Here is a 25,995-nt window from a genome sequence, read left to right on the forward strand (position 1 = left end):
GTCACATAATATTCCTTTACTTATTTGCTTAAACCTGTACAGAACCATATTTTAAGTCTACAAATATTAATCAATGCATGTATTACATTCTGTTTGAATTACCTTAGGACATCTGCTCTGCTTGGTTTGGATATAACAGCTCCTGGGGATCATTGGGACCTAGATTTCAACTTCACCTTCAATGTCAATATATATACATTTCTGACACCTCTTTTGAGGGATCTTTACTCATTGTTCCTGTGCAAAAGCTTCCAGCTCATTGAGGTTTGATGGCTTTCGTGCTGCAACTGCGTTCTTTAATCCCACCAAAGATTTTCCATGGGATTTAAATTGGAAGACAAAGAAAGTCACTCCAGAATATTTAAGGACTGATTTCTTAGTCAAGCTTTGGTTGACATGGCAGTGTGCATGGAATTATTCTCCTGCATAACCCTATGATAAGTTGTCCAGTTCTAATGGCTGCATGCCTGTCCCTATGATCTCATTTTTTACTTATATCTCACATGATTTCATTCAAGAGAAACAGCAAAATAGAAGCATTTTACTAGTGGTCTCAGACTTTGGGCCACCACTGTAAAATGCCAAAAGTATGTGGACATTTGACCATAAGCTTGTGGGACATCCCATCTCATTTTATAGCATTTCTGAAAACAAGCACTAAAATGGACTTAAATCAATGTTCCAATTCAACTCAAATGTGTTAACTGGGTTATTACAGCGGTGTTGGAACAGCACAATACATTTACCACATTACATATGATTCATTTTATCATGGGCAACACGGTAGCACTGTCGCCTCACAGCAAGAAGGTCCTGGGTTCGATCCCCAGGTGGGGCGGTCCAGGTCCTTTGTGGGTTTCCTCTGGGTGCTCCGGTTTCCTCCCACAGTCCAAAGACATGCAAGTGAGATGAATTGGAGACACTAAATTGTCCATGACTGTGTTTGATTTAACCTTGTGAACTTATGAACCTTGTGTAATGAGTAACTACCGTTCCTGTCATGAATGTAACCAAAAGTGTAAAACATGACGTTAAAATCCTAATAAACAAACAAACAAACTTAGACTTTGGGCCACAACTGTAAAAGGCCAAAAGAATGTGGACATTTGACCATAAGTTTGTGGGACATCCTATTTCATAGCATTCATGAAAACAAGCACTGAATTTGACTTAAATCAGTGTGCCAATTCAAGTCGAACGTCTGTTGATGCATGCTCAATAATCCAGGTACACAAATCCACAAAGTTGAATCACAAAGTTGAATCAGTTCATCTGGACACAGGTTTGTTGTAGTTTGTTGTTCTCTGCAACAAACTTGTGTCCAGATGAACTGATTCAACTTTGTGGATTCAAGTCAAATGTGTTAACTGGGTTATCATAGTGGTGTTGGAACAGGAAAGTACATTTACCTCTTTGCATATGATTAATTTTATATCATTTATCATAAGTTATCAGTTGCTAGTTGGGTTTATTTGTGTGCTAGATTATTCTGTAGGCTCTTTCCACTGAACTGTTCTCCAGAGCAAATCAATGAGCAGTGCGTTACATATGCAAATGTCGGGTTTCCGAGCCGAGCCCACATTTACATTAATGTTTGTTTTTTACCAGTTGAACAATGCCTCTAAGTGCGGTATTTTCTACGGAAAAGTGTGGGTTGTGTTGTCTGCTGTTACTGAGATAACTTTCTCTCGCCCCCTGTTTAAACCGAAACATTTACATTTCGGCATTTAGCAGACGCTTACAGTTATGACTGAACAGGAGTTTGAGCAATGGCAGTGGCAACTTGGCGGTGGTGGGGCTTGAACCTGCAACCTTCGGATTGCTAGTCCAGTACCCTAACCACTGTGCTCATCATTGCACATGTGCTAACAGGTGCTTTGGTCCATGTAGTTCTAAACCACGTACACGTATTTAATTTAAAACAAGTATGCACTGTGATAATTAAGGCTACCTTTACATTGTGTTTAGGTGTTCAGTGAAATAAAGGGCTGAATTGTAAGCCCTGGTCTATCCTGTCTGCTGCCGCTGATTTGCATTGATAGCATCTTAACTTCCGTGTGTTTTTATTAAGACCACTGGCGATGTACCAGACCGCATACTACCCTACTATATAGTATGTTAGTACCCACGGTCAGTTCTGTTCGTGCATACTATTTAGTAGAGTAGTATAGGTTTTTTGGACGCAGCTTATAAGGCTTACTTCCTTGTGTTAGAGAATAGAGGAACTAAGTAAGCGCTTTTTAACTAAGCAGTTAAAAGCTAACTTTTTAACAGGCTTCAGATTCTTCTCTGGCTGTAAAATGTGAATGTGAAAGTGTTTAGAAGGACTTCGGAGTGACCAGTGTTTCCCTTAAGACGCGGGTAAGTTTAAATTGATTTATTGTGGCGTCTCTATAGAGGTGTGGGGTTTAGAGGAAAGATAGTTTTAACACTCTGCATGTAACATTAAGTCTAAATGTGGTAACTAAAGCTGTCAGAAAAGCTTCATTGTTCATAGGGAAAAAAAAGCACTCAGTAATGCTTTATAAACACAATATGGATTTGTTATTCATATACAGATTGTCAAACAAATTTCATATAACTTGGATAACAAATGAAAGATGATCCAGCACCGCCAAGACCTTCACAATGTCGTTCTATATTGTTCAAGCAGGACAAAAGTATATTAACATTTTGGTCCCTTTTAACCATGACCCCAGTGTCTTAATATAAAACATAATTATTGACATACGTTCAAACACCCTTATAAACACCCTTTTTCTGAAAAGTTTACTTTATCTTGTAGAATCTCATATGTCTGATTTTTAAATATAGTACCACCTCAAAGTTTGACCCCTTACATCCCACCGATAAGCTTAGAATAACTTTTAACACGTCAAGATAAAGACCTTCACAATGTCTTTCTAAATTGTTCAAATAGGACAGTAGTATTTTACCATTTTTGTCCCTCTTAACCATTATCCCTATGTCTTAATATAAACATAATACAATTAAGGACAACTGAGCTTATGTTAATGTTTGTCATTTATTTTACTATTGTTACTAGTGTACTAAAGTAATTACATTTAAAAAGTCTAAATCTATTCATTTTATTTGCATTAACATGCTGTTTATTACATTAAAATATTTTGCATTTAATAAAGATTTTATAGGCTTTCAGATAAAGATGCCAGCATTTAGATATCTTTTAATTTGTAGGATTAGGCAAGAAAGTCCTTTGTTCGCTCCCCAGGTGGGACGGTCCAGGTCCCTTCTGTATGGAGTTTGCATGTTCTCCCCGTGGCTGTGTGGGTTTCCTCCCACAGTCCAAAGACATGCAAGTGAGGTGAATTGGAGATATATGTTTTATATAACCTGGTGAACTGATAAATCTTGTGTAATGAGTAACTACCGTTTCTGTCATGAATGTAAAAGTGTGTAAAACATGATGTTAAAATCCTAATAAATAAAAAGATTTTTGTAGGATTAAATAAAAAAAGATTTTAAATGTTCTCTATCATATCAAAATGCTTTTCTGCGCTAAGCGTTTACTACTACAATTAATAGGTCGGTTTTCTTTCTTGTATGTGTGTATAACATTGCAATCGGAAATATTCAACTCACCTTAAAATACAGTATACAACAGAAAGTCTTAGTAAATAGAGAAAGAATATTTATTGCCAGATACAAGCAATTTTGAGTTTAAATGAATACCATCCTATTGCTTTGATAACCTCTAAGAAAAGGGTGTGCTAAGTGCTAACAAGTCTTCTCTAGTGACATTTTTGCTTATTGTTCTTGGGTAAAAGCTTACAGCTCACTGAGTTTTGATTCATTTTATGCTGCAACTGCTTTCTTTAAATCCCACCAAATATTTTATATGAGATTTATATCTTGGGACTGAGAAGACCACTCCAGGATATTCCAGGACTGGTTCTGTAACCAAGCTTTGGTTGACTTGGAAGTTGTGCTTGGGATCATTGTTTTGTTGGAAAGTAAAATAATCATCATAAATTAAAAACTTGTCAGTATTTCCAGAAATGTTCTAGAAACTTTTCCAGTAACGTTCAAGATCTTGAAAATCCTTTCATACTCATTGCCCTTTCGGTGCAATGAAATGATCTCCTCTCCTGTACTTACAGACACCCTTTTCCAGAAAAGTTTACTGCATCTTGTAAAATCTCATATGCCTGATTTTAAAATATAATACCACCTCAAAGTTTTACCCCTTACACCCCACAGATAGGCTCAGAATAACTTTTAACGCAGGACATTTATACACGTCAAGATAAAGATGATCAGGCTGTGACACACTTTAACCTTTGCCCAACGTAATCAACATTTACCTTTATACTACCACTATATACTCAACATACTGCCAGTAAGAGAGCAGTATGTAACCTGCTGAATAAACCCTGGTGTAAATGTACATTTTACAGAATATACACAATTCCATGTGCCACTTTCTGTCTAGATGCCTTTATTAGTGACATCTCTGCTTGTGCTTCTGCAAAAAGTGCAGATGATAGACAATCCTGCCTGCAATCCAGACCTGTTTCTCATTAAAAACATGCGGCAGTATTGAACAACAGAGACCAGCAGCTAAAGTGTCATATAATGCAACATTTGTTGTCCTAGGTTCCCAAATAATTACGGAACACTGTTAAAAGGTGATGAAACGCAGTGGTGACCATGCTTCCTGTCACAACTTTTTTGAAACGTAGCAACCAAATATAAAATGAGCTTCAGCTTCCTTCCACAAGACATGCAGTCTTAAAATTGCCATAACTTAAAATTGCCGTAAGTTTGTGTGTGTGTGCATGTGTGTGTCTGGCAACCTGTTCGGGGGTGTTTCCTGCCTTTTGCCCAATGCAACCCTGACCAGGATAAAGTGGTGGTAAAAAAAACAATGAATAAATGAGTGAATGAAAATGTATAAATGCAAGGCAGGAATACTCTGGACAGGGTGTCAATCCATCATGGGACTTTGGCCATCTCTCCTCAGACATAGCCAATCATGTCTGTGTAACTGCCTGGTCATCAGATTGCACCTGGATCTTAGCGGTGGGCTAGCGTAACTGGCCGCTGTGCCACCTGAGCACCCATCTTGTCCCTGTACTGTTTTCAATTAAAGTTTTAGTTTTGGCTGCTCTAGTATTTGGGGGTCATCACAGCGGTTCATTGTGGAATTGTTGAATAGGAAAAGGATTGTTGAATAAAAAGTAATACAAATATAATTATGAATTGTATTCAATGACAAAAACAAAGTGGTTAAAATTGTTTTAGTTTATTACATTTTTACGTTGTAGTTCCCAGTTTTGTTTGGTACAATATCTTACTTTTACTAATTCCACTCCATTGTTATTAATTTGGTTCATGTAATTATAACCTAGGTGTCTAAATATGCTATTCAATAGGGCTGCTCAGGTGGTGCAGCGGTAAAAACACATGCTGGAACCAGAGCTGGGATCTCGAATACATTGTATCGAATCTCAGCTCTGCCTGCCGGCTAAGGCTCAGCGGCCACATGAACAACGATTGGCCTGTTGTTCAGATATGGGCGGGACTAAGCCGGATGGGGTCTTTCTCCCATGACTGGTGCAATTATGACCTCTGCTGGCTGATTGATGGCGCCTGCACAGAGATGAGAAAAAAGTGCTGTCAGGGTGTGTCTTTTTGTACACAACGCTGAGCTGCACTGCACTCGTCAAAGTGTAGGTGATAAGATGCATACGGCATGCTGCCCACGTGTCGGAGGGGGCGTGGGTTAGCATCGTTCTCCTCAATCAGAGCAGGGATTGGCATTGATGGAGAGGAAGCATGACGCAATCGGGCAATTGGAGGCGCTAAAAAGGGAGAAAAAAGGGGAGAAAATGCATAAACAAAATAATAATAATTAGAGATGGGACGATCGATCGGCTACGAATCGGTATCGGCCGATTTTTAATCAAAATATGCTATTGGCGATCGGCGATATTTCCTAAAAGTAGCCGATTCGATCGTGTGATATATAAAGACCATGTTAAGTTAACAGCTCAGTGGCTTGATCCAGACTTTGAGCTACGAAGCACCAACCATCACATCACCATTCATCAACAATCGTACAGAAACCATCGTGAAAGCTCTTACGATGTAATTTTGCTGATTGTAATATTTACTTTAAAAAGATAATTCAACCCGGTCACATCTGAGTCGATTCTATCAGCACGTTATATAAACTCCTGGTTCACTTTGGTAAATCGTAAGCGGTTCTTACTTGTGATGTACAGTAGATGAGAACAGAAGACGTTACAGAGCCAATCCGAGGCAAAAGTTTATTCATTACCGAATTCGTTAGTTCAGGATCATCTGCTGAACTTTTAGCTCCTTAGACGGAACGAGTCTGACTCGGTTACAGATCTGTGGTAATAGCAGTTTAATTAAGCTTTTTAATTAATTTTTTAATGTAAGAGAGTCACACAAAATGTTCTGTAGTAGCTGGTGTTTATTTAAAACCACGACATTTAATTAATAACAGTAAACACGGAGAGATAACTGAGAAGAGAAACTTACGCTTCACATAAAAACGAATCAACTCATGAATCAATGAATCACTTATAGCGATACTGTGAACTCTGCGTCTCTGTAACTCTGTAACTGCGTCTCTTCTAAAGGCACAAACACACACACACACGCGCGCGCTGCTCCGGTTTATCTTTACTGTGAGGCTCTTTTTAAGTTTATTTACTGCTAATACCCCCCCCCCCCCCCCCCCCCCCCCCCTTCCCCGATCGGAATTGGCTATCGGCCGATGTCCCTGAAAGGAGATCGGAATCGGTGCCAAAAACCCTGATTCAGTGACTTGGACAAAAGCAACAGCATCATCACAAGCTCTTTTTGTGTCACACTGCCCTATTTTAAAATTGGGTTAAAATGTTTAGGATTAGCTGTCTTTTTTATTGACAGCTTAGTGGTATAGCATGTAGTGTTAATTCTTATTTTTAGTTGCTGTCTGTGTTCAGTTCGGCGTGTTTCAATGCACTTGCATCACTGTTCTAAAACTGTATGTCCTAAAAACCATATTTGACCAGCTGTTGTACAGTTTCTTCCAATGCTTGCTAAAACAGGTCAGAAAAAAAAACTTTAAACTGCTGACAGAATTAGACGTGTTTTGTGCTATTTGTGCAGTTTTATAAAGAATTACACTTTTCTTGAGAAGTGTATTTTTATGTGTTAGAAGAACTCCCATTGAAATCCCATTTAACTTCCTAGTCCACCAAATGTGGTATAAATAGTGGCTCTGTGCTCTACGTTAGCAGATTCTTAAAAAGTCTGAAATTACATTCTTACAAAGCTTTAAGATGTTTAAATCCTTTATCTGTATTGACATATTTACTGAAATGAACTCAGAAAACAAGCATCACTGTCTGGATAAGGATATAAACCTACTCTTATAATAGGTGTCAAACTGAACTCATAAACACTAGAATTTCTCTGATATTTTTGCCTGATTTCACTTTCACCAACTTTGCTTATTACAGTAAACAATTCCATTATTGATAGTATAAATGATAATTACAGTTATTTATTCATTTTATTTTCTTCAACCACTTTGACCTGGCAAAACCTAGACAGGGTGCCAGTCTATCGAAGGGGCTCTGCCATCCCTATCAGACATAGCCAATAGCACTGCTAAGACTTGAATCCAGATCTCAGCGATACCCGAGATCGACAAAGACATAGTGGATTGTGTCCGTGTAGACGCTTGCTAATTTATATAAAGACAAACATTTCTCTCTCTCTCTCTCTCTCTCTCTCTCTCTCTCTCTCTCTCTCTCTCTCTCTCTCTCTCTCTCTCTCTCTCTCTCTCTCTCTCTCTCTCTCTCTCTCTCTCTCTCTCTCTCTCTCACACACACACACACACACTCTCACAAGCAAGTTTTTACTCACTATATTAAATTCCCCGGGTTAATGTTTCACCAAAACTAAGATTTTGATTACAAAACTCTCTGGGTTTGTTGCTGTACAGCGTTCTCTTGTTCTTCATTTGCGATGCAAATGCTTTCTGCTGTAAGACCAGGAATTCCAGCTGATTTGCTTGACATGGTGAAGCATTAGGAAAAACAGACTGATCTCTTTCAGAGTAAAAAATATTGCTTTGTTTTCACACACCAGGTTAGACAAAGTCACATTTCAAGCTACAGGTTACTATTTATGACCTGGTATATTTTTCAGTTCTTTGCTTAACATTATTGATCTCCAAAACAAAGGTGAATAATCATTACACAAATGAATGTTTAAAATGGTATAATGGTGTTCCTGATTATTGCTTCATATACTTTAATGTCTTTTGATTTTTGTACATGGAAATTTGAACAATTGAAGTCACAACCTTCATTGTTTTTGATGGCTTTGAAACATCTGCAGTAAGAAATATTATTAATTAATAATTTATATTAATAATTAGTAATTAATATCAATTAAAAATGAATAATTGGCATTTTTAACAGACCAGTAGTTATTTTGGCTATTAGTTTTAGTTTTGTTCAAAAATTTCAAGCCATTTCTTTTAAAGCCATGTTTCCACTGGTGCAATAGAGTCCAATAGTGGTGTGATTAATACCATGGAACACATGGTAACAGGTTTCCCATACATCCTTATGGGGAAAAAATAACTTGAAACTCAATGCCTTTTAAACTCAACGCCACTCCCAGAACCAACTGACGTCGAGTTTCAAAGTACCACTGTAATGGGATTTTGTGTGGATACCAAGGATGAAAAATCATTACATTCTACACATCGCAGTACTGTTTGGCTTGTGCATGTTTTTACATTTTTTAAGCTTCTAGGAATTAGTGAGGTCAGCCACTGCTGTTGGACAAGAAGACCTGACTGACAAACTGTGTTACAGTTTATCAAAAAGGTGTTCAGTAAGGCTGGAGCTGCTACACCCCGAAAAATGTTAAACCATGCTTTTATGAACCTTGCTTTGCACTCTGGGGTACAGACATGCTGGAAAAAGAAAAGGTCCTTGCTAAATTTTTGCCACAAATTTGGAAGCATATACATTTTTTGTGTAGAATTGATTTTGTGTACCTGTTTGCAATTAATTGAATTAATTAATTTGTAGGTGTGTCCACATACCTTTGACCTTAGAGTGTGTATAACGTTCTTTATTTGTATTTACATACAGCTTTAAGTGATAGGATACGTCTGTATGTGTGACAGTGTGCAGCCAGAAGGAAAGATGGCGGGTAGACAAGGAGACCTGACGGAGTACAAGAAGAGTCAGATAAAGCGCTACCTGGAGAGTGGCATCATAATGACTGTGTACAGACAGAAGATGGAGCGTCTCAGTGTACAGATTATTATGGAGACCAGACAGGTGGCATGGACACGCGTAGCTGGCAAGACAGACGGAGTGTGTGAGTAGCTTTATTCAGTTATAAAAAAGTCTTAATACCTTTAAACTTCCAATGTCCATTTCATTTTCATGCTTTACCACCACTTCATCCTGGTCAGGCTCACGGTAAGTTCATTTTTCCTAGATTCACAGGGTGCAATCCAGTAAAACATGCTGGACAGGGCAGCAATCCATCGCAGGGCCTCAGCAACCTTCCCCCAGACATTGCCAATCGTGTCTATATGTAGACACTTGACCGGCTTATAGGATCACTGTGGATTTTAACGCTGGATCCCTGTGGTAGTCGCATTGATTTCGATGTCTTATACAATAATAAAGCAGGTGTATCCTGCTACATTTCTACATTCATTAAACATACCAAAGTATACTGGAAACACCCCATGTTCTCCTGTGAACCAGTAAGAGCAGGTGTCAAAAGGGCTTAAAGAAACAGCATCTTCACTATCAATATGTATCATATAGATGGGTATTCAATTATAGACTGTAGCCCATCTGTTCTGCTGTGCACTTTGTCAACCCCCTTAACTCCATTCAGTATTAAAAAGGTTCCACTGCAGGACCCTGATGATCAGATAATATTTAGGAGGTGGATCATTCTCAGGACTGCAAAAACATGGTATATTAGGTACAGCAGTGTTGTTGGGAGGAAAATAGTGCTCCAACCAAAAATATATGTGTGCATGTTGGCCTGTGATGGATTGTTAGACTTTCCTGGGTATGTTCCTTCCTTGCTTCCAGTGTTTCATGGTGGCATTCAACCCACGGCCCGGGTTATTATTATATTATTATAAACTGCTGCCCTGATGGACAGATGCCACATCTAGAGTGTATTTCTGCTCTGCTCTACACACACAAAAACACTCACCTTTTACTTAAAAGTAGACAAAGAAATGGAAAAGCCCAGATAATCAAACTGAAGCTTTTTTATTGTGAAAAGTTCATTACAAGAACCAGTTAAGGATGGCCAGCAACAACATTAATGGATGGAATTAGAGGAATCACAAATGATTAGTTAGTATGATTAATTAGCCTGAAGAAAAATGGTTTCGGTTAGTTGGCTCAATCTCAGATAATATCTTTTTTTAATCCAACGTGAATTTAAAATGAATGAAATTAATTGAAGATGAAGTGTTACTGAAGAGGAATGTAGTGATTGGTAAATTATATGTTAAAATACTTTTTAAAGGATTTTGTTATTATTATTATCATTGTTATTATATTGTGTGCACATTTAGTTTAGTTTCTCTTTATTATTTAAAGCTAGAAAGTTATTACACTTCGGTCTTAAACATCACGTTTGCTTTTTTACTTTCACTCTCTCCATCTTACTCATCTTTATACTTTCACATTTTTTTTCACTAACTCCATCTGTCTTTCACGCCTTCATACTCGCCATCTGTCTCTTCTTAAGCTTATAGTTTTCTGCCCCCGGTCTTTAATTGTTCCATATTTACTCACTCATAAAGGGTTTTTTAAATGTATTTTTATGTGTTTATTAATAAATATTTACAATTACTAGTTCACTGCAGACTTGAGAACATATTTCATTACATTTTGTGTGATGTAAAACAAACATCCCTTTTTTCAAAAGCATGTTGTTATCAGTTACAGTAATTTTGGTCAGACCCCAGTAAATTTGGTTAGACCCCAGAGAGACTACAACCACATTTTCCCTCCCCCAAAAATCTTAATATACTTACATTTCCATGATATGGTCCAGGTGCTCAAGTGGCACACCAGTCTGTTGTGCTAGCTCACCACTGCTGAGATCCAGATGCAAATCTCAGTGGTTCTACTGGCTGGCCAGGTGTCCACACACATAAAAAAAATAAAAATCATATGTTGGAAATGTTGCTTTGTTTCTGCCGTGTGTTGTTCTATATGAATACTGACTTTATCATGTATTGCAGTGGACATTTCTGAGATCCGAGAGGTACGAGCAGGAAAGAACTCCAAGGACTTCGAGAGATTTAAGGACAACAAGGACAAGCATTCTGAAAACATGTGTTTTACCATCTTCTACGGCTCTCAGTTCGTTCTTAACACTCTGAGCCTGGGGGGTAAGTGTGTGTCTCTGTGCTAAAAATGTAACAGCTTTTGTTCATTAGGGGCACATGGACGGCCCATTAGTTCTGAGATTTGTGAATTGAATCTCAGCAGTGTGATCTGGAGATTAGACGTCTAGACAGACATAGTCGGCTATGTCTGAGGAGGGAATGCAATAGATTTGCACCCTGTCCAGGGTGTTCTTGTCTCACGCCCAGTGATCCTGGGTAAAAACAGGAAAAGCAGTTAATGAAAATGAAAAATGTGACAGACAGGGTTTTTAGTCTGTTGCAAAAGGTGCTTGGATTTTTTATTTACGTTACTATTATTGTTATTTTATATATACATATAAAATCAAAAATGTAAAATGTCAGGTCATGCAGCAACATAATAAAATGTTAAATTAGTCTTGACAATCCTTAAATATCACATTATTATGAATATAAGATTTACAATAATTATTTGATCTTTTTATATTGATACTTTGAGCAAAATATTATCATACAAACAATGAAAGTACTTTAATTTAACTGATATGAGGTTGTGTATCACCTTGATATAATTTAATGTGTGTTTTATAGCGGATTCAGTCGATGATGCCGAAAAATGGCTGCAGGGACTTGAGTTACTCAGACAAGAGACACTGCAGGCCTCTACACCAGAGATCATAGAGAGGTATGAAGATGTGTCTGATTTACTTCATACATCACTAATCACTTGGGGAAGCTTATTTCTGAATTAGGTTGTCATCCTTTTCAATATAATATCATTAGCCAGATGTATGCTGTATACATGTATAATATCCATGCATAATAGCAATAATAATAACCAGTATTTTTTGTTGTTGTTGTAATAAAATCATTATTACTAGGACTAAACTACCAACTACTAAACTATATGTAAATAAGGGAGGATCATGCAGAAGTTGAAAGTCTAAAGCAAATTCTCCAAATTTTGAAAGCCAACCTTTACCCTACCCTGTCCTTTAGTTGATAGGGACCACTATATAACCACTATTGAACAGATATTTAGATGGTGGACCATTCTCAGCCCAGCAGTGGCACTGACATTAGGTGATATGACAGTGTGTGTGTGAAGCTTTCATTTCAAAGACAGGAAGAAGCTGATACGGTCTATAGTAAACACGCTTTGTGAAGCACCATTGTATGTTTACCCACCTATACTAGGTTTTATGCACAATAGTGTTGGCTTTATTTTCTGTTAGTTCCACACTGTAATATATTAGATACACCAAAATGTTGATTATAAATCTAGATCTGTTTACATAGACACCTATATGATCTCTCTCTTTTATTTTGCTTCCCTGTTTCTGCATCATTGTGTTTATTTCTCCGTAGTTGGCTGCGGAAGCAGATGTACTCTGTTGATCAGACAAAGAAAAACAGGTATTCTTTTAGTTTATATGTTTCACATCTATCTGTTGTATCCTGGCAAATAAGTAATTAACAGCTAATACTGTACTAACAAAGTTATGTGTGTGTGTGTGTGTGTGTGTATATATATGTGGGTTTGTTGTACAGCATCACTCTAAAGGAGGTCAAATGTTTGCTGAATCAGATCAACTTTAAATTACCAGGAGGAAAATATTTGAAGGAAAAATTTACGGTATAAATGCCAGCTGGTACATTTTTACATGGATATGTGCTGTGCAGTAATGCATGATTTTTAGTCCTACATGATTTTCTTTGCTGAAACTTGCGAACAGTTTCTCTGATTGTACATTTTGGATCATATTTGCTTTCTGTTTCCAGGCTGTTGGAGAAAAGAAGGATGTTCTTCACTTTGAGCAGTTTCACAAGTTCTACAATGAGCTTATGTTTGAAAACCAGAAATCAGTGAGTGTGACAATTTTAAAACATCATTTATTCGAACAATGCTTGTATGCTTTCTACTGTTTAACAACTTTTTTGTTTATCTAAACTGTTGCCACAAATTTAAAAGCATATGATCTATTTTATATCATTGATATTAAACACTTCTTAACAGTGGGTGTGGCTGAAACACCTGAACATAGTAATCAGTGGATTAGTGGTTTAGTGGATAAATTTAATTTGATTGGACAAAATAGTAGATCTAGAAAAAGTAAACATTTTATCAAGACATTGATCCCAAAATGCATTCTTGTGAAATAGGTACTAATTTGATTGTCATTGAGGTTTGTTTTTAGTGTCTGTAGTAAATGGTACATATACACTTCTGGTTAAATAATTGCTGTGTATTTTTTTACCTTGTTTAAAAAGATTTAATATATTTTCTGTATTGTGTGTTTTCTGTATCAGATTCTGGATGAGTTTAAAAATGAATCCTGTGCCTTTATCATGGGGTAAATCGTCCTTTATTTCCAACGAAACAGACTGTTTGTTAAATCAGTCACTTTTAAACCACACTTATCTGTGATTTTAATATTAAATGTGCTTGTGCTTGTAGTAAAACAGACAGAACTGATTCTTCTGCAGTTCTGTTAAACGACTTCCAGCGATTCCTTGTTTATCAACAGAAAGTAAGATTGATATCTTTCTTTAAGTGTTTTATAATTTATCTCTTTCTTTGTTGGAAGATGGTTTCTTTGGAACCATTTTTGTTGTTTGAAAATCCACATGTTCAAAACAAATTAAAATATCCCAATCCCTAGGATAAAGCAGTTATTAAATATACAGTGTATCACAAAAGTGAGTACACCCCTCACATTTCTGCAAATATTTTATTATATCTTTTCATGGGACAACACTAGAAATAAAACTTGGATATAACTTAGAGTAGTCAGTGTACAACTTGTATAGCAGTGTAGATTTACTGTCTTCTGAAAATAACTCAACACACAGCCATTAATGTCTAAATGGCTGGCAACATAAGTGAGTACACCCCACAGTGAACATGTCCAAATTGTGCCCAAAGTGTCAATATTTTGTGTGACCACCATTATTATCCAGCACTGCCTTAACCCTCCTGGGCATGGAATTCACCAGAGCTGCACAGGTTGCTACTGGAATCCTCTCCCACTCCTCCATGATGACATCATGGAGCTGGTGGATGTTAGACACCTTGAACTCCTCCACCTTCCACTTGAGGATGCGCCACAGGTGCTCAATTGGGTTTAGTCCATCACCTTTACCTTCAGCTTTCTCAGCAAGGCAGTTGTCATCTTGGAGGTTGTGTTTGGGGTCGTTATCCTGTTGGAAAACTGCCATGAGGCCCAGTTTTCGAAGGGAGGGGATCATGCTCTGTTTCAGAATGTCACAGTACATGTTGGAATTCATGTTTCCCTCAATGAACTGCAGCTCCCCAGTGCCAGCAACACTCATGCAGCCCAAGACCATGATGCTACCACCACCATGCTTGACTGTAGGCAAGATACAGTTGTCTTGGTACTTCTCACCAGGGCGCCGTCACACATGCTGGACACCATCTGAGCATTCCAGTAATCCCTGTTCTTGGACTGCTTGTCTTCAGCAAACTGTTTGCGGGCTTTCTTGTGCGTCAGCTTCCTTCTGGGATGACGACCATGCAGACCGAGTTGATGCAGTGTGCGGCGTATGGTCTGAGCACTGACAGGCTGACCTCCCACGTCTTCAACCTCTGCAGCAATGCTGGCAGCACTCATGTGTCTATTTTTTAAAGCCAACCTCTGGATATGACGCCGAACACATGGACTCAACTTCTTTGGTCGACCCTGGCGAAGCCTGTTCCGAGTGGAACCTGTCCTGGAAAACCGCTGTATGACCTTGGCCACCATGCTGTAGCTCAGTTTCAGGGTGTTAGCAATCTTCTTATAGCCCAGGCCATCTTTGTGGAGAGCAACAATTCTATTTCTCACATCCTCAGAGAGTTCTTTGCCATGAGGTGCCATGTTGAATATCCAGTGGCCAGTATGAGAGAATTGTACCCAAAACACCAAATTTAACAGCCCTGCTCCCCATTTACACCTGGGACCTTGACACATGACACCAGGGAGGGACAACGACACATTTGGGCACAATTTGGACATGTTCACTGTGGGGTGTACTCACTTATGTTGCCAGCTATTTAGACATTAATGGCTGTGTGTTGAGTTATTTTCAGAAGACAGTAAATCTACACTGCTATACAAGCTGTACACTGACTACTCTAAGTTATATCCAAGTTTCATGTCTATAGTGTTGTCCAATGAAAAGTTATAATGAAATATTTGCAGAAATGTGAGGGGTGTACTCACTTTTGTGATACACTGTAAATGAATAAATGAATGGATAATGTCCATAAAAAAGTAGAATAAAAGATTTTACTTGAGAAAGGAAATTATACAGAGTGCTGGCATCTGATCAAGCAGAAAACCATACTGGATCTAGTCTGGCATCATGGTTTCAAGAAAAAGCAGTTAATGGGACAGGTGACTGTCATTTAAGAGGAACTGACACATCACGTCAATTACATGTGTCTTCACGGCAAGTCAGCCTGTTACAAAAATGCATATTTTAAGGGGTGAGAACAACACAGAACAAGAAGGAAACTTACATGAACACATTTGTGTTACAGCATTCTATTTGATTATGGCTTTATGTCAAATGATGTATTCAGATACCAGAATAAGAGAGCAAATACTTACTCAGATATCTGCATATACCAGTAAGCAATTGTCTCTAAAAGAACACAATTTTATTTTATTCATTTGTGGCTCACCCTTGTAGGAGGCCTGGGCTAACAACATAATCCAAGTACGAGAGCTGATGACCACTTTTATCGATGACAACATGAGAAGAACCAATGATCCAGAGTTTACAGTTGGGGAGGTACAGGACATTTTCATTCACTCACCTAAGATATATTTTCTGTGAATGTGTAACTATTAACATATTTTTATTTTGTTATTTCTTCCTAGTTTTTGACCTTTTTGTTTTCTAAAGAGAATTCAATTTGGGATGAGAAGTACTCAGAGTTGTCCAACCTGAACATGAACAACCCTGTTTCTCATTACTGGATCAACTCGTCTCACAACACGTCAGTGTGCATGCAAGCAAAACCACATTTACACACATTGCCCTGCTTCTGTAGTGCACTTCCTGTGACTGAGTGTGATGCTTTTTTTTTTTTTTTTTTGTTACAGTTATTTGACTGGTGACCAGCTGCGCAGCGAGTCGTCTACAGAAGCGTATGTACGCTGTCTGAGACTGGGCTGCCGCTGCATTGAGCGTTAGTAAACTACTCACTTATTTTATAGTAACTGATATATTCAGTGTCAGATTCTTATACAAAATTTTACTCATTACACAAGATTAATCAGTTCACAAGGTTATATCAGACACAGTCATGGACAATTCAGTGTCTCCAATTCACCTCACTTGCACGTCTTTGGACTGTGGGAGGAAACCGGAGCACCCAGAGAAAACCCACACAGACATGGTGAGAACATGCAAACTCCACACAGAAAGGCCCCACCTGGGGATCAAACCAGGACCTTTTTGCTGTGAGGTGACAGTGCTACCCACTTAGCCACCTTGTTACACCAGATGTCCTTTCTGACACAACCTTTATCATTTTATCTGGGCTTGGGACCAGCACTGAGAGCGCACTGAAAAGTTCACCTCCCAATGGCTATACTGTTCTGCCATTCCGTCCCCAGCAAACACAGCCAATCTTGTCTGTGTAGATGCTTGATAGCCCATAGCACAGCTAAGTTTTGAGTTCGGGATCTCATGCCATTTTCTAGTTAGTCGCTTTCTAATATTGGAATTATGAATGCTGCTTAAAATTAAGCATTTATTAGGTAAGCCTGTTTTATATGTACATTTACTCCCCTGTACCACATTTATGAATTGAAAGAGACCACCACTGACCAGATGTTATTTGGGTGGTGTGTGGTCAACACATTGTAAGTGCTGTTTCTACATTTGCATGTTTTTACATACGCAGTGGACTGCTGGAATGGACCAGACGAGGCTATTATTTACCATGGATGGACCAGAACAACCAAGATTAAGTTTAGAGACGTGGTCAAGGCCATAAATGACCATGCCTTCGTAACATCAGAGTAAGTTTAACAAACTTCTTGTCATATTGTTCACTCGCTCCTGATTTGAATGAGGTTTGATATTGCAGGATTGAGTGTATATAATAAAGTTATGATACAAGGCTTTTATTTACAATACCTGTTATCCCACAGTTAATAACCTAAACATTTTTACCTTTACAATATAAATGTTACTGGCGCAGGGCAGTCTATCACAGGGCTTGGTCTGGTCTGCTCACAGCAAATCATGTTTGTGTAGATGCCCATCCCAACATACTGCACCGCTAAGGTCCAAACTTGGATCTCAGCGCTGATGGCTGAGTGTAATAGACCGCTGTGTCATCCGATCACCTAAATGTTGTTGCATAAGCCTTATTTGAGAAGTAAATTAGGAACGCATATTTCATTTTGCACAAAGACACCATTATTGAGGAAAAGTTCTGATGTTCCTTTTTAATAAATATTTAAACTAGGTCATTTTACATGAAAAACAGCAAATACTTCCGACATCAATGCAAAATGTTTCACTGTCTGCACAAGCTGAAAATAAAAGATTCAGTGTGCTTTGTGAAATATTTTCCATTATAAAGCTGTCTATCAAAAACCTTCAGCAGATGCTGTTCATGCACCTATTTAGCAATTTCTTAAATTAATAATACAATGTTTTTAACAACAAAATACTAAACTCACAGGCAGGGAATGCACGGAAGGTTTAAATCCAGGTCTCCAGGACCATAGCAGTGTCAGCACCAACACTAACTGGTGTGTAGTTCACTAGTGTTTCACTCCTCACATATTAATCTTTTCATAGGAAGGTCGAATGGATTTGCTTTTAAATTTCCACATTAGGTGCATTAATATGAAATGTTATTAAATAGGTGAAGGATTGTTAGTAGCGTTTGCTGCTGTTTTTAGGTACCCAGTCGTGCTGTCCATAGAGGAACATTGTGATGTGAAGCAGCAGAAGTTTATGGCCCAGTTCTTCAGAGATACCTTCCAAGATAAACTGCTGTACGAACCTGTGGAACTGGATGCAGAACAGCTGCCCACACCCAATCAGCTCAAGGGCAAGATTATAATCAAGGTGCACATTACATATTTCACCCGCTTATTAGAAGTTACTTTTTATGACTGTAGTAAGAACAGTAGATGATTTTAGCTGAACACCTCTGTCAATAGGAATTCAAATGTTATAAATGTGCATTACCCAGGTTTCAATAATTTCAGTAATTTTACAATTTCTAATTATGTACAGAGGAACCTTGATTTAATGAACTAAAAGGGGGAAGCACTGCTCCATAAAATGCGATTGTCCAAACACACACATATGATCAACAGTAAAATTAACACTGGAAATACATATGCATAGTTCTTCTTTAGACCTACATATTTTACTCACTGTCTGTTTCTTAACACCATATTCCTCACATACGCAGGCCACAGAACCACCGCTTTCCACTTTCTTAAGAAGTTCTAACTTTTCAGCAATACCTAGATATACCATCTTTCACTTATCACTTCCCTTGTCTTTCGAAGCCATAACTAAGCACTAGAACTTGCAAAAATTAAGCATGAAACACAGAGAAAGGCGAGAACAAAGTGAGTTTCCCGACAAAACAAAGCCTATTGCTTATGTAAACAGAGAGACGTGCACTGGCTAGTGGACAATTACTGAACTACTGGTCTTGGTGCACTTCTCACTGGAATTTTAAACAACCAGACCACTCATTCGGTTTTCAAAATTTTGTCCATTAAGTCCAGAATCTGTTAAATAGAGGTCCTTTAAATCGAGGTTCCTCTGTATAATGATCAGATTGTGTGAATGTGTTACAAGCTGGGATATGTGGAAAATGAATTTTACTGTACTGTACAGTGCCTTGCAAAAGTATTCAGCCCCCTTGAACTTTTCAACCTTTTGCCACATTTCAGGCTTCAAACATAACGATATGAAATTGTAATTTTTTGTGAAGAATCAACAACAAGTGGGACACAATCGTGAAGTGGAACGAAATTTATTGGATATTTTAAACTTTTTTTAGAAATAAAAAACTGAAAAGTGGGGCGTGCAATATTATTCAGCCCCCTTGCGTTAATACTTTGTAGCGCCACCTTTTGCTGCGATTACAGCTGCAAGTCGCTTGGGGTATGTCTCTATCAGTTTTGCACATCGAGAGACAGAAATATTTGCCCATTCTTCCTTGCAAAACAGCTCGAGCTCAGTGAGGTTGGATGGAGAGCGTTTGTGAACAGCAGTTTTCAGCTCTTTCCACAGATTCTCGATGGGATTCAGGTCTGGACTTTGACTTGGCCATTCTAACACCTGGATACGTTTATTTGTGAACCATTCCATTGTAGATTTTGCTTTATGTTTTGGATCATTGTCTTGTTGGAAGATAAATCTCCGTCCCAGTCTCAGGTCTTTTGCAGACTGCAACAGGTTTTCTTCCAGAATGGTCCTGTATTTGGCTCCATCCATCTTCCCATCAATTTTAACCATCTTCCCTGTCCCTGCTGAAGAAAAGCAGGCCCAAACCATGATGCTGCCACCACCATGTTTGACAGTGGGGATGGTGTGTTCAGGGTGATGAGCTGTGTTGCTTTTACGCCAAACATAACGTTTTGCATTGTGGCCAAAAAGTTCGATTTTGGTTTCATCTGACCAGAGCACCTTCTTCCACATGTTTGGTGTGTCTCCCAGGTGACTTTTTATAGATATCTTTGAGAAATGGCTTTCTTCTTGCCACTCTTCCATAAAGGCCAGATTTGTGCAGTGTACGACTGATTGTGTCCTATGGACAGAGTCTCCCACCTCAGCTGTAGATCTCTGCAGTTCATTCAGAGTGATCATGGGCCTCTTGGCTGCATCTCTGATCAGTCTTCTCCTTGTTTGAGCTGAAAGTTTAGAGGGATGGCCGGGTCTTGGTAGATTTGCAGTGGTCTGATACTCCTTCCATTTCAATATGATCGCTTGCACAGTGCTCCTTGAGATGTTTAAAGCTTGGGAAATCTTTTTGTATCCAAATCCGGCTTTAAACTTCTCCACAACAGTATCTCGGACCTGCCTGGTGTGTTCCTTGGTCTTCATGATGCTCTCTGCGCTTTAAACAGAACTCTGAGACTGTCACAGAGCAGGTGCATTTATACGGAGACTTGATTACACACAGGTGGATTCTATTTATCACCATCAGTCATTTAGGTCAACATTGGATCATTCAGAGATCCTCACTGAACTTCTGGAGTGAGTTTGCTGCACTGAAAGTAAAGGAGCTGAATAATATTGCACGCCCCACTTTTTAGTTTTTTATTTCTAAAAAAAGTTTTAAATATCCAATAAATTTCGTTCTACTTCACGATTGTGTCCCACTTGTTGTTGATTCTTCACAAAAAATTACAATTTCATATCGTTATGTTTGAAGCCTGAAATGTGGCAAAAGGTTGAAAAGTTCAAGGGGGCTGAATACTTTTGCAAGGCACTGTATATGTTTATATGACAAATAAAGGCATCCATCTGCCTTACATTATTATTAATTAAAAAAAATTGTAACAGGTGATGTAACACAGCATTAAACAGCTTTTACATTGTTTTTTTTACAAACCATCCCAGCTAGCCTGAAATATGTGTTAAGAAAATGTGACTAATGTGTGTGTTATTTTTTTCAGCATAAAAAGCTAAATATTGGTGAAAGCTTTGACAGGAAAAACCTCTCCAGAGGAGAAAAGCAGGGAGAGCTTTACATCTGGGACCCTATAGATGAGGTGCTTTAAGATAAACTCTTCTGGGACTGTCATAATTTTACTATAAAGTTCTTTTCAACAACATTTAAAACTATATTAATACATTGTCATTACTGTATTAACAAATTGAATAAATATAATCAATAATGGCATCTTATGATCTAGAATAATTAAGTAATAGTATTGACCAGCAGCACATTTGGATGAATACACTGCACTTTATATATTATTCCACCATTCATACTAGCACCTTAATCAGATTTATTTATTTATTTTATTTTAGAGATGGTATAAGCACTACTGTGTGGTTTCCAAAAACAAATTGTACTATGCAGAGGAGAATGAGCAGGAAGATGAAATTGGAAAGGTAAGGCTACAAAAGGCTATCATCTGTTTACACTTTTACTCAGCATTTTCTTACGGTTTGGTTAATTCTGCATCAGGGCCATGTACAATGTTGTATGTTTTTGCTACATTGTGTTTTTTGTGCTCTTGCGATCAGCCTGCTTGCGGTGTAGACCTACACCAGTCGGAGTCCTGGTTTCACGGGCGTCTGGCAGAGGGCAGGCAAAGTGCTGAAAGGCTACTTCAGGAGTACTGCGCTGAGTCTGGGGGCAAAGATGGCACTTTTCTGGTGCGAGAGAGTGACACCTATGTTACTGACTGCACACTCTCATTCTGGTACGTCCCGCCATCTCCTTTAGTCTCACCTTCTAACTACCAACACCATGTTTTACTATGCAATGTGTCATTTACTGTTTACAGACATAATGACCCTTGTTCAACTTAAAAATCTAATTTTACTTTGTCAAAGAGTATTAAAAATGATATAAAATAATGTGTCAATTGTTTTTTGATCATCTGTATTGAATGAATATAAATAATTACACTTACTGACACCCGACATGTTGTGCAGGCGCAGTGGGAGAGTCCAGCACTGCCGGATCCGCTCGGCCTCAGACATGGGTCACACCGTGTTCTTCCTGACAGAGAACCTTCACTTCCCCAGCATCTACGCTCTGATCCAGCACTACAGGGAAAACCCACTCCGCTGCAACGACTTCAATCTGCGCCTCACTGACTTCGTGCCCCGGCCCAACCAGCACCTTCAAGAAGGGTCAGTGATTAGTGTGAATAAAATAGAAAGTCTGCTGTCAGCTTCAGAATTGTCTGTTAGGATAGCAGAGGTGACATACAGTACAGGCCAAAAGTTTGGACACACCAGCCAAAAGTTTGGACACACCTTCTCTTCAATGTTTTTTCTTGATTATTTTTATTTTCTACATTGTAGATTAATACTGAAGACATCCAAACTATGAAGAATTATGTAGTGAACCAAAAAGTGTTAAACAAACCAGAATATGTTTTATATTTTACCAACTCTACCTCTGCACAACCCAACTGATGGTCTCAAACACATTAAAAAAGCAACAAATTCCAAAAATTCACTCTAGACAAGGCACAAACATTCATTGAAAACCATTCCAGGTGGAAACCTAATAAAGCTGGTTGAGAAAATTTCAAAGAGTGTGCAAATCTGTCATTAAAGCAAAAGATGGCTACTTTGAAGAATCTAAAATATAAAACATATTCTGGTTTGTTTAACACTTTTTTGTTTACTACATAATTCCATATGTGTTCCTTCATAGTTTGGATGTCTTTAGTATTAATCTACAATGTAGAAAATTTAAAAAAATTAAGAGAAACCACAGGAATGAGAAGGTGTGTCCAAACTTTTGGCCTGTACTGTATGTACCAGGGATCTTCTAAAAGTTTCCGTACTTTTATATTTTAGTTTATAAGCGGTGAGGGTGGAGGAGTAGTAATTGGTCGTGTCTGAGAGACTGACAGACGCTTATAGTCCGGGTTTAGCACCATCTGATTTCCACCTTTTTGGACGCTCAAAGAAGCTTTAAGGAGAAGAAGATTTTCATGTGATGATGAGCGCTGCATCAGTGGCTACTCATGTCTTTTTTCATAAGGAACACTGCTACCATGTACTGTCCCCACATTGACCTTATGAAAGCATAATTTCAGTTGTGTTCTTTGTTAAACCATTTGTTAAACTTTTCATTTGTTCTTTTGTTCTTGTGCAGGTGGTTTTACAGTAACTTGAGTCGCGGTGAAGCAGAAGAATATCTGCTGAGGATTCCTCGAGATGGAGCTTTCCTTATTAGACAGAGAGATGAGTCTGACACTTACGCCATCACATTTAGGTCCTGAACTGGTTTCTGTTTTTTCATTTCACTCAAACGTTTGTGTAACGGAGCTAAGGTCAGTTTCATGGTGTAAACATGTAAAAGTTTAGAAGAGAACAGACACAGTCCCTACACTATTGTTTGACTGCTGCAATGTACAAACGCCACAATCATTAGCTTTGTAAACAATGCAAACTGTGATTATCCAGCGGAAGGTGTGGATGATTTGTTTATGTTTGGTTAGCGGTGATCACTTTTTTTTTGTTTAAAGTTTGGTAAAAAGTAATTGTACTTACAGGTTACATCAGGCATGCAGGCAGCTGTGCTGGGAATCAAAGGACCTAAGCACTGGTGGTTGATGGGATTTGAAGTCCTTGGACTGCACCATTTTGGAAATGTGCTATTTTGAATGTACAGGGGTGGGGGAGGGTGGTTGTAAATTATCCTTTGTATGGTGTTCTTATATAATTGGGTTAGTGATGTTGTCTTAAGGTAATTAATATGAAATTATTGTTAATGTAATAATGTAATGTATTGGTTTATCCTTGACCAATGTATTTCTAATAATGGTGAACTTGTAGAAATGCTGAGTTACCTGTAGTTGGTCCAGTCCCACAGAGTTTTTAGGGAGCAGACCCCAGCCAATGTGGGGAAAGAGGTTTTTCTTTTGTCATGGTGATGTAATGGTGGTGCTGTAGTTGAGACGCACTTTAGCTTACGTTTTTATTTACAGTTTCAGCATTTAATAGACACTTTTATCCAAAGTGACTTAGTTATGTGACAGCATATTTTTCTGAGCAAATGAGAGTTAAGGGCCTTGCTCAAGGGCCCAACAGTGACAACCTGGCAGTGGTGGGGCTTGATCCAGTGACCTTTCAATTACTAGTCCAGTACCTTAACCACTAGGCTACAACTGCCTTGTTTAGTTTAAGTTTATTAGTTTAGGCCTTATCTGAGTCTTGGTATATCTCATTAAAATGATTATTCTTTATGTATAATATTTTGCATCCGTCATTGGACTTGGAGAGATAAATCACCATTATTGCATTACAAATTCCTGATCCTGACTCAGTTTTTCCATCACTGATTAGCTTTCCTGTAATGTTTTGCCATTCTATCAATTTTTCATTAAGATGTTGAACTTACGACCATTAATGTAAAGTTGCCCTTCCATGCAACCCCTGCAGCTATAACAGCCTTTACGGCTATAAGAAGACTTTCCACAAAATAGTGGAGTGTGTCTATAAAAATGTGTGCCCATTTAGTCAAGAAAGCATTTGTAGGGTCAGCCACTAATGTACTGGACTAGAAGGCCTGACTTGCAATTAGTCTTCCCATATTTCTTAATGCTGTTCAGTTCCTCCACCAAACTTGTCGAATCATGTATTTATTGATCTCACTGTTGCCAAAAAGCTAAACACATATAATGAATTGAATGATTTTTTTGTGCACAGAGCAATAAAATGTTTTGTTAACTTTCTTTGCTGTTACAGAGGTGAAGGCATGGTCAGGCACTGTCGCATTCACAATGAGGGCAACCTGTATGTGTTGGGTTCTTCTTCTGAGTTTGAAAGTTTGGTGGAGCTGGTCAACTATTTCCGCAAGACTCCTCTGTACCGTAAGACCAAACTGCGCTATCCTGTCACACCAGAGCTAATGAATCGCTTTTATCAGGTTAATGCTTTCATTTTTGTTTTTATTACTGATCTAAATAGGCATTTGTTGAAGTGGTAACTTTAATACAGTGGTAATAAATAGGTGTAGGTGATTGTACTGTCTGGTAAATGTTTTTACCTTCTTTTTCTTGCAGGTGGACACAACAGCTGCAATTTATGCCACACAGTACGTGGAGCCCAATCAAATCGAACCGACTCTGGTATGTAACACACAAGCATTAAAAAACGCTGAAGCTCACATACATTATTAGCTGCTGCATTTCTATCTATGGCTCACAGATAGGAAATGGATCTGCAGGAAATGAGCCACAGTTGACATAGCAGTGTCACGCCTGAGTGTATTTAGATTATTATACTCTTTCTGTGCAGCTGTGCGCTTATGTCTGCTCACAAGTCTCATTTAAAACCAGTTCTTTCAACCAGAATTCCTTTTGAAACTAGTTTTAAGATGGGCATTTTCAAACTGCTCCATATGAGTCTCAAAACTGAACCCATAATGATTAGAATTGTAAATTGGATTTGTTTGAAATAGTTCTCACTGCCTTATGCAATAAAACAACGTGTTATATAATGTCATTACAGATGTGCAAGTCAGCCATGTCATGAGCACTATTTTACCCCTATAATAGAGGACTAACATTCTTGATGGTCCTTTTATTCTTTGGCTGAAAAAGCTATTCTTTCTAAAAATTCAGCATATCAGACCACTATAAATGTTTCCCCTGTGCACTAGTACATTTTAGGTGAGCTTGTTGATGGCATATGGCTGCCACTGCCTGAAGTACAGTCTTAATTTGCATTTGTGAAAGCAGAAATAGTGTAATGCCCTAGCATCTGAGTGTGAATCTCAGCTGTGCTATCGGCCAACTGGGTGCCCACGCACAGGCATGATTGGATGTGCCTCTATGGGAAAATAAAGGTAAAAAAAATTAATCGCTGCAGTATAATTGCGG

At 38.3% G+C, this 25,995-nt stretch overlaps 1 protein-coding gene and 1 long non-coding RNA gene across 3 annotated transcripts in view; one reads left to right on the plus strand and one right to left on the minus strand.

Moving 5' to 3' along the window:
* The first annotated feature begins 2,298 nt into the window (after window positions 1-2,298).
* plcg2 (phospholipase C, gamma 2) overlaps window positions 2,299-25,995 on the plus strand; it is a 33,069-nt gene continuing 9,372 nt past the window's right edge. Inside the window, exons 1-21 of one of the 2 annotated variants that reach the window (XM_063004273.1) lie at window positions 2,299-2,361; window positions 9,188-9,384; window positions 11,294-11,443; window positions 12,011-12,104; window positions 12,788-12,835; window positions 12,971-13,055; window positions 13,202-13,285; window positions 13,730-13,773; window positions 13,878-13,950; window positions 16,115-16,216; window positions 16,306-16,424; window positions 16,531-16,616; window positions 17,337-17,454; window positions 18,349-18,517; window positions 21,094-21,189; window positions 21,452-21,535; window positions 21,671-21,849; window positions 22,085-22,285; window positions 23,265-23,384; window positions 24,860-25,040; window positions 25,177-25,242. In XM_063004273.1, the coding sequence (XP_062860343.1) occupies window positions 9,207-9,384; window positions 11,294-11,443; window positions 12,011-12,104; window positions 12,788-12,835; window positions 12,971-13,055; window positions 13,202-13,285; window positions 13,730-13,773; window positions 13,878-13,950; window positions 16,115-16,216; window positions 16,306-16,424; window positions 16,531-16,616; window positions 17,337-17,454; window positions 18,349-18,517; window positions 21,094-21,189; window positions 21,452-21,535; window positions 21,671-21,849; window positions 22,085-22,285; window positions 23,265-23,384; window positions 24,860-25,040; window positions 25,177-25,242 (2,277 nt within the window). In that variant the 5' untranslated portion in view covers window positions 2,299-2,361; window positions 9,188-9,206. The remainder of the gene's footprint in view (window positions 2,362-9,187; window positions 9,385-11,293; window positions 11,444-12,010; window positions 12,105-12,787; window positions 12,836-12,970; window positions 13,056-13,201; window positions 13,286-13,729; window positions 13,774-13,877; window positions 13,951-16,114; window positions 16,217-16,305; window positions 16,425-16,530; window positions 16,617-17,336; window positions 17,455-18,348; window positions 18,518-21,093; window positions 21,190-21,451; window positions 21,536-21,670; window positions 21,850-22,084; window positions 22,286-23,264; window positions 23,385-24,859; window positions 25,041-25,176; window positions 25,243-25,995) is intronic. The other variant, XM_063004272.1, reaches the window with a different exon arrangement.
* On the minus strand, window positions 9,124-22,147 carry LOC134322875 (uncharacterized). Its single transcript, XR_010013990.1, has 3 exons — window positions 22,063-22,147; window positions 11,084-11,182; window positions 9,124-9,227 (listed from the first exon to the last, which is right to left on the minus strand). It is a non-coding gene; the product is annotated as an uncharacterized LOC134322875 (long non-coding RNA).

The sequence above is a fragment of the Trichomycterus rosablanca genome, chromosome 11, assembly GCF_030014385.1.
Source record: "Trichomycterus rosablanca isolate fTriRos1 chromosome 11, fTriRos1.hap1, whole genome shotgun sequence".
NCBI lineage: Eukaryota > Metazoa > Chordata > Actinopteri > Siluriformes > Trichomycteridae > Trichomycterus > Trichomycterus rosablanca.